The sequence below is a fragment of the Pseudopodoces humilis genome, chromosome 17 (assembly GCF_049639895.1).
Source record: "Pseudopodoces humilis isolate 2021_Gansu_Grassland_sample_001 chromosome 17, ASM4963989v1, whole genome shotgun sequence".
NCBI lineage: Eukaryota > Metazoa > Chordata > Aves > Passeriformes > Paridae > Pseudopodoces > Pseudopodoces humilis.
Window position 1 is genome coordinate 1,110,318 of NC_142216.1, and position 14,530 is coordinate 1,124,847.

At 51.5% G+C, this 14,530-nt stretch overlaps 2 protein-coding genes across 3 annotated transcripts in view; both read left to right on the forward strand.

Moving 5' to 3' along the window:
- Positions 1-2,015: 2,015 nt before the first annotated feature.
- On the forward strand, positions 2,016-11,718 carry ZCCHC10 (zinc finger CCHC-type containing 10). Its single transcript, XM_005523699.3, has 4 exons — positions 2,016-2,135; positions 4,176-4,337; positions 7,043-7,084; positions 10,096-11,718. Exons 1-4 carry the CDS (start codon positions 2,095-2,097, stop codon positions 10,373-10,375), a joined length of 525 nt encoding a protein of 174 aa, XP_005523756.1. The 5' UTR covers positions 2,016-2,094; the 3' UTR covers positions 10,376-11,718.
- Positions 11,719-13,479: 1,761 nt separating this feature from the next.
- Positions 13,480-14,530, forward strand: part of AFF4 (ALF transcription elongation factor 4) — a 45,885-nt gene continuing 44,834 nt past the window's right edge. The window contains exon 1 of one of the 2 annotated variants that reach the window (XM_005523698.3): positions 13,480-13,617. The gene's annotated coding sequence lies outside the window, so the exon portion shown is untranslated. Of the gene's footprint in view, positions 13,618-14,024; positions 14,145-14,530 lie in introns of those variants that run through there. The other variant, XM_088063454.1, reaches the window with a different exon arrangement.

Here is a 14,530-nt window from a genome sequence, read left to right on the forward strand (position 1 = left end):
CTCTATGGTCCTGGAGGACTCGCTCTCTATGACCCTGGAGGACTCACTCTCTATGACCCTGGAGGACTCGCTCTCTATGACCCTGGAGGACTAAGTCTCTATGACCCTGGAGGACTCGCTCTCTATGGTCCTGGAGGACTCGCTCTCTATGGTCCTGGAGGACTAAGTCTCTATGACCCTGGAGGACTCGCTCTCTATGACCCTGGAGGACTAAGTCTCTATGGTCCTGGAGGACTCGCTCTCTATGGTCCTGGAGGACTAAGTCTCTATGACCCTGGAGGACTCGCTCTCTATGGTCCTGGAGGACTCACTCTCTATGACCCTGGAGGACTCGCTCTCTATGACCCTGGAGGACTCACTCTCTATGACCCTGGAGGACTAAGTCTCTATGGTCCTGGAGGACTAAGTCTCTATGGTCCTGGAGGACTCGCTCTCTATGACCCTGGAGGACTAAGTCTCTATGACCTTGGAGGACTAAGTCTCTATGACCCTGGAGGACTCGCTCTCTATGACCCTGGAGGACTCGCTCTCTATGGTCCTGGAGGACTCGCTCTCTATGACCCTGGAGGACTCGCTCTCTATGGTCCTGGAGGACTAAGTCTCTATGACCCTGGAGGACTCACTCTCTATGACCCTGGAGGACTCGCTCTCTATGGTGCTGGAGGACTCGCTCTCTATGACCCTGGAGGACTCGCTCTCTATGACCCTGGAGGACTCACTCTCTATGACCCTGGAGGACTAAGTCTCTATGACCCTGGAGGACTCGCTCTCTATGGTCCTGGAGGACTAAGTCTCTATGGTCCTGGAGGACTCACTCTCTATGACCCTGGAGGACTCGCTCTCTATGACCCTGGAGGACTAAGTCTCTATGACCCTGGAGGACTCGCTCTCTATGACCCTGGAGGACTCACTCTCTATGATCCTGGAGGACTCGCTCTCTATGACCCTGGAGGACTAAGTCTCTATGACCCTGGAGGACTAATTCTCTATGACCCTGGAGGACTCGCTCTCTATGACCCTGGAGGACTAAGTCTCTATGACCCTGGAGGACTAAGTCTCTATGACCCTGGAGGACTCGCTCTCTATGGTCCAGGAGGACTAGTTCTCTATGACCCTGGAGGACTAATTCTCTATGACCCTGGAGGACTCGCTCTCTATGGTCCTGGAGGACTAAGTCTCTATGACCCTGGAGGACTAAGTCTCTATGGTCCTGGAGGACTAAGTCTCTATGGTCCTGGAGGACTCGCTCTCTATGACCCTGGAGGACTAAGTCTCTATGGTCCTGGAGGACTAAGTCTCTATGGTCCTGGAGGACTCGCTCTCTATGACCCTGGAGGACTAAGTCTCTATGACCCTGGAGGACTAAGTCTCTATGGTCCTGGAGGACTAAGTCTCTATGGTCCTGGAGGACTCGCTCTCTATGACCCTGGAGGACTAAGTCTCTATGGTCCTGGAGGACTCGCTCTCTATGACCCTGGAGGACTAAGTCTCTATGGTCCTGGAGGACTCGCTCTCTATGGTCCTGGAGGACTCAGTCTCTATGGTCCTGGAGGACTCAGTCTCTATGATCCTGGAGGACTAAGTCTCTATGATCCTGGAGGACTAAGTCTCTATGACCCTGGAGGACTCGCTCTCTATGGTCCTGGAGGACTCACTCTCTATGATCCTGGAGGACTAAGTCTCTATGGTCCTGGAGGACTCACTCTCTATGGTCCTGGAGGACTCGCTCTCTATGGTCCTGGAGGACTAAGTCTCTATGACCCTGGAGGACTAAGTCTCTATGACCCTGGAGGACTAAGTCTCTATGACCCTGGAGGACTCGCTCTCTATGACCCTGGAGGACTCTCTCTATGGTCCTGGAGGTCTAATTCTCTATGGTCCTGGAGGACTAATTCTCTATCACTCTGGAGGACTCTCTCTATGGTCCCGGAGGACACACTCTCTCTCTCTCTCTCTCTCGCTCTCTCTCTCTCTCTCTCTCTCGCTCTATGGCGGCCGCATCCGGCCCACAAGGCCGCATGTCCCGGCATGCCCCGTGGCCGCCGCTAGTCCCGCCGTTCCCGCGGCCGCCTCACTTCCGGCCCGGGAGTTAAGATGGCGACGCCCATGCACCGGCTGATTGCCCGCAGACAGGCGTGAGTGGGAGCGGGGGGGCCGCGCTGTGCGGGCACGGGCTGAGGAGCGGCGCCCGGCGTTTTCCCGGCGCTCCGAGGCCTTCCTGCCGTTCCGCTGTGTCCCGGCGGCGCGCGGCCCAAAACACGGCTTGGGCGGAACGATGGCGGCCTCGGGTGTCCGTGCACGGCCGGGGCTTGAACTCGAGGGTGGCGGGGGGACCTTTCCTGCTCAGAGCGTTCCTCAGCGCGGTTGTGCAGAGCCTGAGGGAGTTGTTGGCCTCCGGCGCCCGGCGGGGAGCGTTGGGAGCGGGACCGGGGGGCTCGGGAGGAGCCATTGGTTTTTCAGCTCTTTGTTGCTTTGGGTGTTGCTTTTTTCCTTAAACTACTTTATTTATCTTGTTTTAATTTTTGAACTGCGGGGTTTTTGTCCAGTCACAATGTGCAGAATGTGGGCAGTTGTTTATATTTTCCTAGTGGAAAGTAACTTGAGATTTCAAAGTACTCCTGGATTACTTGTTGTTTTGAGTTGCTGTTTTATTTGGGTTGAGGACTCAGTGTTTAGATTTGATGTCTTTGTGGTTGCCGGGTCTGTGCTGAGCTGTCCCTCCATCAGCCTTTGCTCCAGGCCTGGGGTCACTCATCCCTGCTAAAAGTTTCCTTCAGTTTTGTGCTTCCCATTTGTGTCAGATTCGTTGGTGCTGATGTTCTCCCGTTAATTATCTTGGGTTTAGGGTTTAATCCTCACCCTTTTGGCTCACATGGGATTGGCTGCTGGTGTGAGCAGCTCTGCAGACGCTCAGTGATGGGCTGTAAACATCCAGAGTTGTTCCTGTGGGGTCTGAGGGAGACAAACCCTGGTTTTGAGGGTTGATATTGATGAGGAGGAGGGGGAGCCATGGCTCTGCTGATTGTAGCTGCTGTGGCAAGGAGACAAAGGCATGGGTTCTGTTCATTCCCAGTTATTCTGATTCCTGCCCAAGTCCAAGCTCATTGTGCTCTGCAGGCTGGGAGTTTAATCTGGTTTTTGTGCTGAGAATTTCTAAGGCTTGAGGATGAAGCCAAATGCTCTGCATTGGAAACGTGATGAATGCTCAGCACAAGATTCCCTTCAGGAACTGGCACAAAAAGTGGTGGCTGAAGCTGAGGGAGAAGCAATTCACAGCTTTGCTCATTGCTGATCTGTCCCTTCATCCTCATCCATGAGTCTGGGAGCTTCCTAGATTAGCAAGGCTGCAATTTCAGATAGTTTACCTGGGCTGGCCTCAAACAATTCATATTTTGGTGCTTGGAACAAGAGCTGAAGGTGGCAGGAGGAGACAGCAGTGGCAGGGAATTGAAGTGGCACAGCCCTGAGCCCAGAACTAATTTTGGTTGTGACCTTGAGGAGAACCCGGGCTGGGTGAGTTCCCTTGTCTGTAAAGGAGGAGAGCAGCTGGGAGAGGAGGCAAAACAGCTTAAGAGCTCCAGCATGAAAATAGGAGTGTTTTCCTTTCCCTGATTTCTAAAAATGCCCATGGGATTTTACCAGAGCGAGAAGCGAAATTGAGTGTGAAATCTCCCTGCTGCTGCAGGTGTTTGGGCACGGGGCAGCCGGGGAGGTTTGGCTCCATTCACTCTGCTCAGAATTTGGGAACCTGATTGTCCCAAAGATAAACCTCCTGCCAGGCTTTCCCAGCTCCTGGGTGTAGCTTGTTTGCATTTACTGGGAGCCTCTCAGAGAGCCCTGGGCTGTGGGTGAGAATTGGGCAGTTTGGGACTGGAAATGAAGCTGCTGTTCTAAAATAGAATTTCAGTGATTTCTCTGAAGCCAGAACCACATTGAGCTGTGTGATTGTTGCTCTGTGAAAGTGTTTTAATAAATGAAGATCTGTTTGCCTGAATTCTGTATCTCCTTGGTGTTACTGCCCATGTCATGATTCAAAAGAAAACATGAAGCACTTGTGGACATCTGGTTTAATCATAGCTTGATTAAAGCTGCATGATAAAAAAAAACCTGAATATTTTTTCACTGGGTAGAACGGTCCTGGAATGAGTTACTTAACCAATTCTGCATTTTTCTAGGGAGGCAAACAAGCAGCATGTGAGATGTCAGAAGTGTTTAGAGTTTGGCCACTGGACATATGAATGTACAGGGAAGAGAAAATACCTGCACAGGCCTTCAAGGACAGCTCAGCTGGCCAAAATCCTTAAGGAGAAAGAAAAGCAACTCCTGCTGCAACAGAGGTAAGACTGGCAGGATGAAATGTCTGGTTTATGACTGAAACAAAAGAAAAGATGTTGTCCCAGACCATTTTCTGTGATCTTTTCCTCCAGACTGTGGGATGTGTGTTTAATGTTAGAGCTGATTTGTGTGTTAGGTGAAATATGTACACTCAGGTCCCAGAGAATTAAAATCAACATTTTAATTTCATTAACACCTGCTCATCTGAAATACATTTAAAGCTGTTTTGGCCTGTCTGAAACAAAAGCCACACGCTGAGCCCAAGTTAAATTAGTTGGAGCCTTTCTGGTAGTGGAGCAGTTTCATGGATTCCCTGGCTGGTTGGTTTGGTGTTGATGTGCTGCCCAAGCAGATTTACAGTGAAAGCTGGAGATGGATTTGTAGCAAACCCCATGTCCAGGTTTGCTGCTCAGAGCTGCAGTTAAACCTGGCCCAGCCCCACTCCTGCTGCTCCCTGGAGCTGAGGGGTCAGACAGGTGAGGGGCAGTTGGGTTTTCAGCTTTAACTCAAGCATGGAGTAAGAACATCTCGCTGAATTGCACCACTGCTTCCTCTTGTGACAGCCGAGAAAATGGAAGGAACAGCAAAACCTGAACAGAACTCTGCGTGTGGCACCTGAGTTCCTTTCCACTTTGCCCTGGGAGTGCATCTTAATGCTTCCCCCCACGTTAACAATTGTTTTCACAAGCAAAAGTAGTGCAGCACCTCAGTTTGCTGTGAAATTCCTCGGTGTCAGGGTCGTTTCTGCTGCTCCGCTCCAGTTGGGTTTTGGGAGCAGGAGAGGAACAGAGTCACTCCCAGTGCCACTCCTTGCACCTGGAATTCCTGAGGGTTTGGCCATGTGTCCTCAGTCCCTGCCACTTCCAGCTCATCCCACTGCCAGGGTGGGAGGTAGGGAGAGCATTCCCAGCTTTTGCTGTCTCCTGATGGGACAGAGAAGGGTGGGAGCTCAGGCAGGCCGGGCTCTTTGTCCTCCTCGGCTGCCCCAGCTCAGCAGCAATTCTGAGTCACGGGGCTGATGCCCTGCCTGGAGTGGAGACTCTTACCTTGTGAGCAGAGTGATGTAAAGTGATTGATTTTGAAATTAAGTTTGATCCAGTGAGTAATTGGGAAGTAATTAATCACCCAGTGTTGTAGGTAGATCAGGAGTGCTTGTGCTCTGACAATTGGCACCTTTGGAGGCAGAGTCTCTCCAAGGACTCAAGATTTTTAGGCTAAGTTTAAGGCTCAGATTATTTCCTCGTTGCTTTGCTGCCCCTTTTCTGGTGGAGGTTTGGGGCTCTTACAGTGGGAGAGGAATGTTCTGGGAAAAACCCTCTCGTGGAAGGAAGCCTGAGTAATCCCTAGGTGGGAGCAGTGTTTAATCCTGGTAAATGGGGCTGGATTCACAGGGGTTATGTCATCAAAAGCTCCTCAGCTGTGCCAGGAGGGATCCTGGTCCTTAGCTGCTAGTGCTACACTTCCAAGGCCTTTTCCTCATGGAAAAACAACTTCCAGGGTCACACCTGTGTGACACTTTTTGTGTCACTTGCTGTGGGAGGTTCTTCCTTGCCCTGGGAGAAGCTGGGTGTCCCAGGGGTCGGTTTTGGAGAGCCTGTGTCACCACCTTTTAAAGAGCCACACAGGAATCATTAACCAGAAGGCAAACCCAGCCTAAAAAGGTCAATATTTACCTCTGCCAACCTCATCCAGGCTTTTTCAGCATGAAGTCCTTTCCCAGTTGTTCCAGGCTCCCTGAGCTTGCCTGGCACTGGCCCCACGGTTCTGGGGTGAGCCCCTCAGTGCCTGCCCAGCCTAGAGCAGGGCTGGGAGGGCAGGGAGCTGAGGAAATGTTCCCCCTGGTGCTGGTGGAGCTCTGAGCCCAGCCCTGAGCTGAGGGAGTGTCCAGAGCAGAGCAGGAACTCCTGGAGTAGCTCCTGAATAACCCACACCTCACACAGGAGAGGGAGGCACTCCCTGAGTTAGGTCCTGTCTCCTCAAAGGTGCTTTGGGGTTTAATTCTGTTCTCACTGTGACTCCTCTTACCTGGGAACCCCCTGGTTACCTGCAGAGCTTGGGAATGTAAATATGGATGGGAGGGATTGGAATGTGAATATCAGTGAATCTTCCCTTGCACACAGGAGAGCGTGGGGAGTGTGGAAAGCTCTTGTGTGAGGATAATGTTTTCATACCTTGTGTGTGAAAATAAAAAATTGGAGAAATCTCATTCTTCTGGTGGCACACAAAGAGCTTCCTTCTGTGGCACCACTAAAACTGTGTGAGGTGATGAGCACTTGGGAATCTGAAAGGCACAAAGCTGGAAAGCATCAGTATAAATGGATTTTTCTGTTTCTTTTTGCACTTGAAAGAAATGCGAAAGCTACAGGCTAAGTCAAGCTTTTAGCCTTGATTTCCATCAATTCACTTGTTGCTAAATATAGTTACACACAACTTCTTTGTATCCTTTTCTCCTGTGCCTTTCACATCCCAGCTGCTGCTGCCCGTGCAAAATGAGGCAAAGGGCAGTGAGGAGCATAAATAGCACAGAAAATCAGAGCTGAATTGCTGCCTTTTCCTCCCCTGGCTCACAGGTGGGTTTTGCTCTGCTTTGCACAGGACTGAGCTGCCCAGTACTCTTTGAATGTTGAACTCAGCCTCAGTGTGCTGCTATTCAGTTAATTTTCCTATTGCATTAATCAAAGCCATTATTTTTTTCCCCCTTAATTAGCTCTGGAGAAAGTGCTGCAGAAAAGAAGACCAAGAAAAAAAGGTATGTGGGGGTTGGTGGGACTGGCCCTGCCCTGATGTTCCTGCAGGACTTTGGGAGGAGAGCGGCAAAAGTCAATTTTTGGTTTTACTGCTTTGATGCTGTTACCAGCTTTTGTCTGACAAACATCTGGAGAATTTCTTCTCCTCCCTGTCTAAAAACTCTCAGAATTTTATTCTCTGTTTTTCTCCCTGCTGATTCTCCTCCCCCTGCATGATCTTGCTGTAGTAATAAAAGTTCCCATTTCTGCCCCAGAGTCCATCAGGAGTCTCTGAAACAGGACTGGCACAGGGGTCTCTCATTGCTCCACCTGCCCATCCTGCTCTGACTTCTGCTCTTTTCCTTCCCTTCTCCTGCCAGTTCTCTCTCTCTCTCTCAAGCTTTGTCTAGAGGATGAAATAAAACATCTTAAACACCCCCTTGATCCCAAACTAAACCAAAATCCAGGAAATGAGCCTGTCCCTCTCCAAGTCCTGGTTGGAGCCAAGAACTCTTTTGACATTGTTTGTACTTTACTTTGCATTAATGTTTACTTGGGAATTTGCTTTCTTAGCAAATGGAAAGGAGGAACAGCCAGAACTGTGGCTGTAGCACTCCTGGAATTGTGTTGGAGTTTTACACCAGGAAATGTCTTTGCATCTCTTCCCCTTTGTTGTCACTTCTGGGTCTCTCAGTGTGATCTAACCCAGTTTTCAGGAGGAATTTAAAGGCCAGGCCTTTGCTGTGTGTGGCAGGCAGTAAATAAGGCAGAGCAGATCTTTAAAGTGTTCCTTTATTCCAGGCTGCCCTGTGGAATGTGGTTTGTTGGAATGCTGGGCTGTCTCAGTGTATTTTAGCAAAGGCTGCTTTCTCAGAAGTGCCAATTTATTGCTGGAGTTACTCAGGACTGGTGAGATCATGAATTAACTGGTTTTGAGCTGGGCAGCTCAGGCCTCTTCCTGCCTCAGCTTCCTCAGACACTGCAGCCTTTGCTGGTGTAATTATTTACAGAGTGTTTGAGCTCCAAACCAGTGCAAAAACGGACAGAGCAAAAGGGTTCATAGGGAAGGGGCACTTTTTCCTTTAAATATTAGAACACTTGCAAATTTTCATTATTCTCCTGCTTCTATGCAAGCACTGAATCCATCATCCATATAAATTCATTTCCAGTCAGCTCGATATTTAGAATTTTATTATAATACGGGAAGAATTAAATGTGGAAAATCCAGCAAATTTGTAAGTTCCAGATTTAAAATAAAACTCTGTCCAAGTTTGGGTTCTGGCAGGAGGAGCACGAAGCTTTTCCACAGAGTGTGTTTATTTTGATATAAACACTAATAAGGGAGCTCAGGCCTAACCAGAAAAACAGGCTGAGGCAGAGCAGCTGCTGAGCTGTGACCTCAGGTGACAGAGCCACCTTCCTTGGCCTCAGTGTCCCACCAGAGTCAGAGGTGAACTCTTGGAAACTTGCCCTGAGGAGGATGAGTGGTACCTGCTTTAAAAATTCTGTGCTTTCTCAGAGGTGTGACAGCCCCAAAATCTTCGATTACCAGCCTGCAGCCACGTTCCCAAACTCTATTTTGTGTTGGAGTTTTACCTCCAAAAAGGAGTTCCCATCTCCGTGCTCCTGCTGTCAGTACCAGCCCATGTGTTGCCTCTCCTGAGAACAAGTTCCTGCCTGTTTCCTCTCCCCAGCTCTTGCTTCCCTCTGGGAGAGGCAGCTTTAAGTGCAATATCCTGATATTCCTGGGGATGGGTTTTGGAATAAACCCAAACATTGGCTGTCCATGGATTGCTGCTATGGGTTTTGTGAAAGGTGATCAGGAAGAGCAAGTTCAGAGTTACTCAGGGGCTCCTCTGATTCCTGCCCATCTCATGGAACTGCTCAGACTGAAACTACTACTCCCACTTTTTATTTTCCTTGCCTTAGTGCTGTTTTTTTCCCCAGAAATGGCAGTGTTTAAGCAGCCCTTTTGGATGTGTGTCTAATGAGCAGTCGTGTCTGCACACAGAGACAGCAGATTACAGCTGTGTTATAAAAACTTCAGTGCTTTGTGGCTTAATCCACACCCACATTTGTCAGCTGGCAGGGCTGATATGATGAAAAAACCTCACACTCTTCAGTAACCTTAACACAGGCACTTCCTGAGTTGTTACATTTACCCAAACCCTCTGATAAAAAACACTGCATGAATTTTCTAATGGAAACAAGATTCTGCATTATCATGATTTACATTTTTGGATGCTCTTTGATTGACTTTGGTGGGAAGGGAGGTGAACCAGTCTCTTGTACTTTGGGGAAAGATCTCTGGGAGAACTGAATTGTCCTTTCTTGGAGTTCATATCACCCCCCTTAATCAGAGATGTTGATATTGAGAACAATGGCCCCAGGAAGGGCTGAACGTGGAAAAAAATGCAGAGCATACAGAAATCCTCGCTGCTCTGTTCATCATTCTGTCTTAATCTTGGGTTGTTTCCACCCTTCTCCTCCACCTGGAAAACACAAGCATCCTGTAGTGGCAGGTACTTTGTTTTCTTTTGCCAGGGGTAATCTAAGAACAGTTTTTGCTGGGAACAGCTCTGACCTTGGTGAAATCACTGCTGAAACCTGCCCTGACTCTTGCAGAGGCAGAATTTCGCTGTTGCAGTGGTGAGGCAGGGGCTGAGCCGGGCTCATTTTCCCCAGGGCTTGGGTAGCACAGGGCAGTGGGGCCGGTAAAGCCCTTCTCAGGGCTGGGAACCAAGGTCCTGGCCAGCTTTCCCTGCCTGCCTCTCTCTGCAGTCCTGCTGGGTTATGGCATGCCCTGGGGCCACTCTGCCATTGCCCGGATGGCCAAAATCCACTCACCCAGGAGTGGAAAAGGGAGGGGAGGGCACAGGAACGCATCTTAGATGGTGAGGCCTGGAAATTTCGATGGTGGGGTGTGAAAATTTTCAAGGCAAATAATTGATCTCTGGATGATTACGACAGAGCAGAGGGAACACGGTGTGATGGGCTCTGCCAGGGCTGGGCTCAGCTCTCTCTTCTCCCTCAGGTCCAAGAGTGTGACCAGTTCCAGCAGCAGCAGCAGCGACAGCTCAGCCAGCGACTCCTCCTCTGACAGCGAGGATTCCTCTACCTCCTCCTCCTCCTCTGACAGTGACAGTGAGGACAGCAACTCCTCCTCCTCCTCCTCCTCCTCCTCCTCCCCCTCCTCCAGCAGCTCTTCCTCCTCCTCCGACTTCGAGTCGGATTCCAGCTCCTCCAGCAGCAGCAGCAGCAGCACAGACAGCAGCTCTGAGGATGAGCCCCCGAAGAAGAAGAAGAAGAAATAGCTGGGGAGGTGCAGGACTGGTGTGGAGTGAGTGACACGGCCCTCCCTGGGGCCTGGAGCACATCTGCCAAACATTCAGTGGTCAACATTTCTACTGCTCCGATTTCTAAGTGTTTTGCGTAGTTGTTCACAGGACATGGAAGGTATTAAATGGCACGTGAGACTTACTGAGAGAGTATTTTTGTGGTTTATCCTTTTATGGAAGATTTTACTTTTTTAGTTCCAGAAAAAAAAAAAAAAAGAGTTCTATCAGATTTGTTTATATGAGCTAAAGTCCAGTAACCTGGACATTTACATGCTGGAAAGCAAAAGCTTTTTATTGCAGATTATGCTGTGCATCATGTGCTGTTCTTCTGTTAATGACAGCTTCACTTCCATTCAGAAAAAACCCTCCAAACTGCTCAAAGCAGAAGTTTTTCAGTGCTGCTGTGGAGCTCTGGCATTGTTGAACCTGAATGCACAACGTGTCCCACACAGAGCCTCCCATCTCGCTGGTGACAAATGGATTCTGTGTGCTGAGCTTGTGTTCCAGTGGCTTTTCCTGATGCTTCCAGGTCGAGTCTTAACTGCACCGTCCAGTTGAGCTGTGTTGATTTGTTACTGATCAATGTAGTGCTTGTCCTGCCCACAGGCTCTGGGCTTTTCACTCCCCTGTGTCCTTGGCTCGTGTGTTGGAGGTGTTTGCTGAGACACAGAGTGTTGGTGTTGGAAAGCAGCAGCTCAGTGAATCGGGTGCTGCTTTAGGAGTTTCATCTTTGTGCCTTTTTTTTGTAAATTCAGTGTAAAAGCACCAGTGAGACAAGTTCTGCAGAACTCCATCAGAATATTCCCATCCATAACATGGCCAGCAAAACCAGAGGAGTAATGGCAAACAGAACTGGATTTTCACTGGATGCTCAGTAAGAAAAGAGACTCCCTGAAATAAAGGTCTCAAAGGGAAGTGTTCCCCTCTGGATGTGTTTCCCAGGGAATGTGTGAGATGCAGGATTGCCAGGCTGTGTTGGTGGGCAGTGCTGCAGGAATTCAGTCCTTCCTTGATTGGGGGAATGGCCCTGGAGCAGCAGGCGAGTGCAAAACCCCCCCAAACCCAACGAAAGCAGATCCAAACACGCTGCAGAACGGGGATTGCTGGATGCAGAGTGCGAATTATCTGTTTTTCTGATGGATTGAAGCAGTTGTCGTTAGTATTTTATTTGGTGATGGAGGGGGCATCATTTGTGGAAGAATTCTGAAGTATCTTGGTTTAGGTTAAATACAGTAACTAAACTATTTTTTATATTTTTATGGAAAAATAATGTGTAGAGTTAATTTGGAATAAACTGTACTTATTTAAATATTTGAAAACACCTGTGCTGTGTGTCTGTTTGTGACCACTCCTGTGTTTTACAGAACACGCTGCAGACTGTAAATAAAACTACCAGAAAGGTGTTTAAGTCTTGTGGAGTGAATGTACCATTTAATGGGAAAGTGAATAAATTATTAAACAGTAGCTGCTAAGTTGATGCTTACTGCAAATATCTAAAATATTTGTGGTGTTTGTGTGCAGGTTTCAGCTGGAGTTGCCCTGGCATTCCCTCACAGAGGGGCAGGATTGCTCCCCAGGAAGTTCTCCAGCCAGAAGTCCATCTGTATCCAGACTTTTTTTAAAACAAAACCAGTTCAGTTTCAAATATACCGTTTGTCTTGGCTTATTTTTATTTTTTTTTTCTTCTTGCCTTTTCTGGTTACTTTGTCTCTACATGTTCTTATTTTACAGATTAAACCCCAAAGCCTGGCCAGAGCCTTACCCTCCTTCATCTGCCACTACCTCACTTCCTGCTCTCCTGCTGGATTAGGAATTTTATAAAAATTCTGTTAACCAGGAATTGTTCCAGGGCTGTTTAATCCCTCCCACTCCAAGCAAAGCTGCCACTGCTCATTGCGGGGGAGCGTTTGATGCAGCCTGGCAGGAAAACAGCCTCAGGAAAATCCGTCACCTTTCAAGGAGAAACGCTGGGAACAGAGGGGAGGGCAGGAAAAGGGAGAGACAGCCCCATTTCTGAGTGCAGGCCTTTATTAATGCAAACAACTGCCACTCAAACAGCTTTTGGGTGCTCTGGATGCAAGTGCATTGCACAGTCTCTGGATTAGTACGTTGATTTATTTTCTTAGGGAGGAGTCCTTAATAAATAGGAGGTTCTCCAGTGGTGGATTTGCTTTGTGAAATTCTGTTTGTCCGAGCCCTGGGACAATGGGTCCTGGCTGAGGTGGATCTGCACAGCCTCCTTTGTTCATCCAAGTGTGTGCTGCCAGCCTTGACCCCAGAGCAGCGGAGAATCCCAGAATGCCAGGATGGTTTGGGTGGGAAGGACCCCAAAGCCCCTCCAGTGCCCCCCCTGCCATGGCAGGGACACCTCCCACTGTCCCAGGCTGCTCCGAGCCCTGTCCAGCCTGGCCTTGGGCACTTCCAGGGATCCAGGGACAGCCACAGCTGCTCTGGGCAATCTGTGCCAGGGCCTCTCCACCCTCCCAGCCGGGAATTCCTTCCCTATCTCCCATCTGACCCTGCCCTCTGGCAGTGGGAGCCATTCCCCGTGCCCTAAACTTCCGTCCCTTGGAAATCTTCTCTCTCCGTCTTTCCTGCAGTCCCTTCAGGCACTGGGAGGCCACAGTTGGGTGACCCTGAGCCTTCTCCCCTCCAGGCTGAACCATCCCGGCTCTCCCGGCCATTCCCGAGCTCATCCCGGGCTGTTCCCGGGGTTCCGCGTCCCTCCCGCCGCCGCCAGGAGGCGCCGCGCCCGCGGGAGCGCTCCCCGCGCGCTGCCCCACGTGACTCTGCCGCCGCCGCGCGAGGGGGGCGGGGCCTGGGTCACGCCACGCCCCCACGCGCGCGCTCCGCCGGGGTCACGTGTGTTCCCGCGCGTCACGTGATCGGGGCGGCGGCGGCGCGCGGGGGGCGCCGGGAAGCGCCAGGCGGGACCGGGCCGGGATCGGGATCGGGCCCGGGCCCGGCCCCAGCGCAGCCCCGGCCGAGCCGCGGTCCTGCCCGAGCCCTGCGAGCCGCCAGCCCGGCGCCGGCCCGCCATGGACCGCCGGGACCCCTACGGAGCGGGTGCCCGCTTGTGAGCCGCCCCCCCTCCCCCGGGCCGGGCCCGCCCCGCGCCCCCCGGCGCTCCGTGACTCGCCGGCGGCTCTTCGGGCCTCATCGTTCGCCGGTGGCGGCAGCCAGGAGATGGTCCGGGCCTAGCGGAGCGGCCAGCGCAGGTGAGCGCGGCCGGGCCGGGCCTCCCGCCGGCACCGGGGCAGCGCCGGGGCCGCGCCGCGCCCGCCCCGGGCACTCCCGGGCCATCCCGGGACATCCCGGCCGCCCCCCGCGGCGGAACCGGCGGGCCCGAGGCTGGGACCGGCCGCTCCAGGCGCATCTCCCGCCGGGAGCCGCGGATTTCCCCGCGCTCGCGGCCCGCGGTGCCGCCCTGCGGAGGGCGGGGGTCCCTCCCCGGGAAGCACCGCCCGGGGCATCCCCTGGAACGGGGATCTGCGGCGGGCTCGCCGCTGCGCTGCCCTCCCCGGTGATGGATTTAATCCTGTTCCGGTAATTGACGTCAGGGCTTTGTTCCTTCCCCTTTGCACTCCGCGGTTTAGGGCCGGCGCCGCTCGGGATGGAGCGGGCGGGACCGGCTCGGCCTGCGGGGCTCGGGGGCTCCGCGCCGCTTCCCGGGATTGGCCTCGGGCAGCTGCTGCCGGAGCTCGGGGAACGAAGAGTCGGGGTTCGGACACAATCCCGTCCCGGAGTGAGTGGGTGGCTGTTATGTAAAGCCTCATCCCTGGTGGGGGGGTTATGCTGGACTTTGTAAAAGAGGAGTTGCTTAACGTTCCTGGACTCTGGGCTGGCTTTTTTCCTTTTTTTTTTTTTTTCCCTTTTCCTATGAACAAAACAAAGCGAGAAAGTGTTGAGATGTGTAACCCAGGTATTGGTGTGTTCAGTGCTGTGTCTGTGGTTCTCTTCAGGAAAGGAACAAGTGGTTAACTGAACTTTGGGGGAAAACTGAGTGTTTGTCCCCAAACCTCACTCATAGCTTGGGCAGATTCTGTACAGTGGAAAAGGAGCATGAAAAGGGGCAGGTGTGGGACCTGCTGTCTCCCCAGCTCATCTCTCTCCTCTTTACGGCCTTGTTTG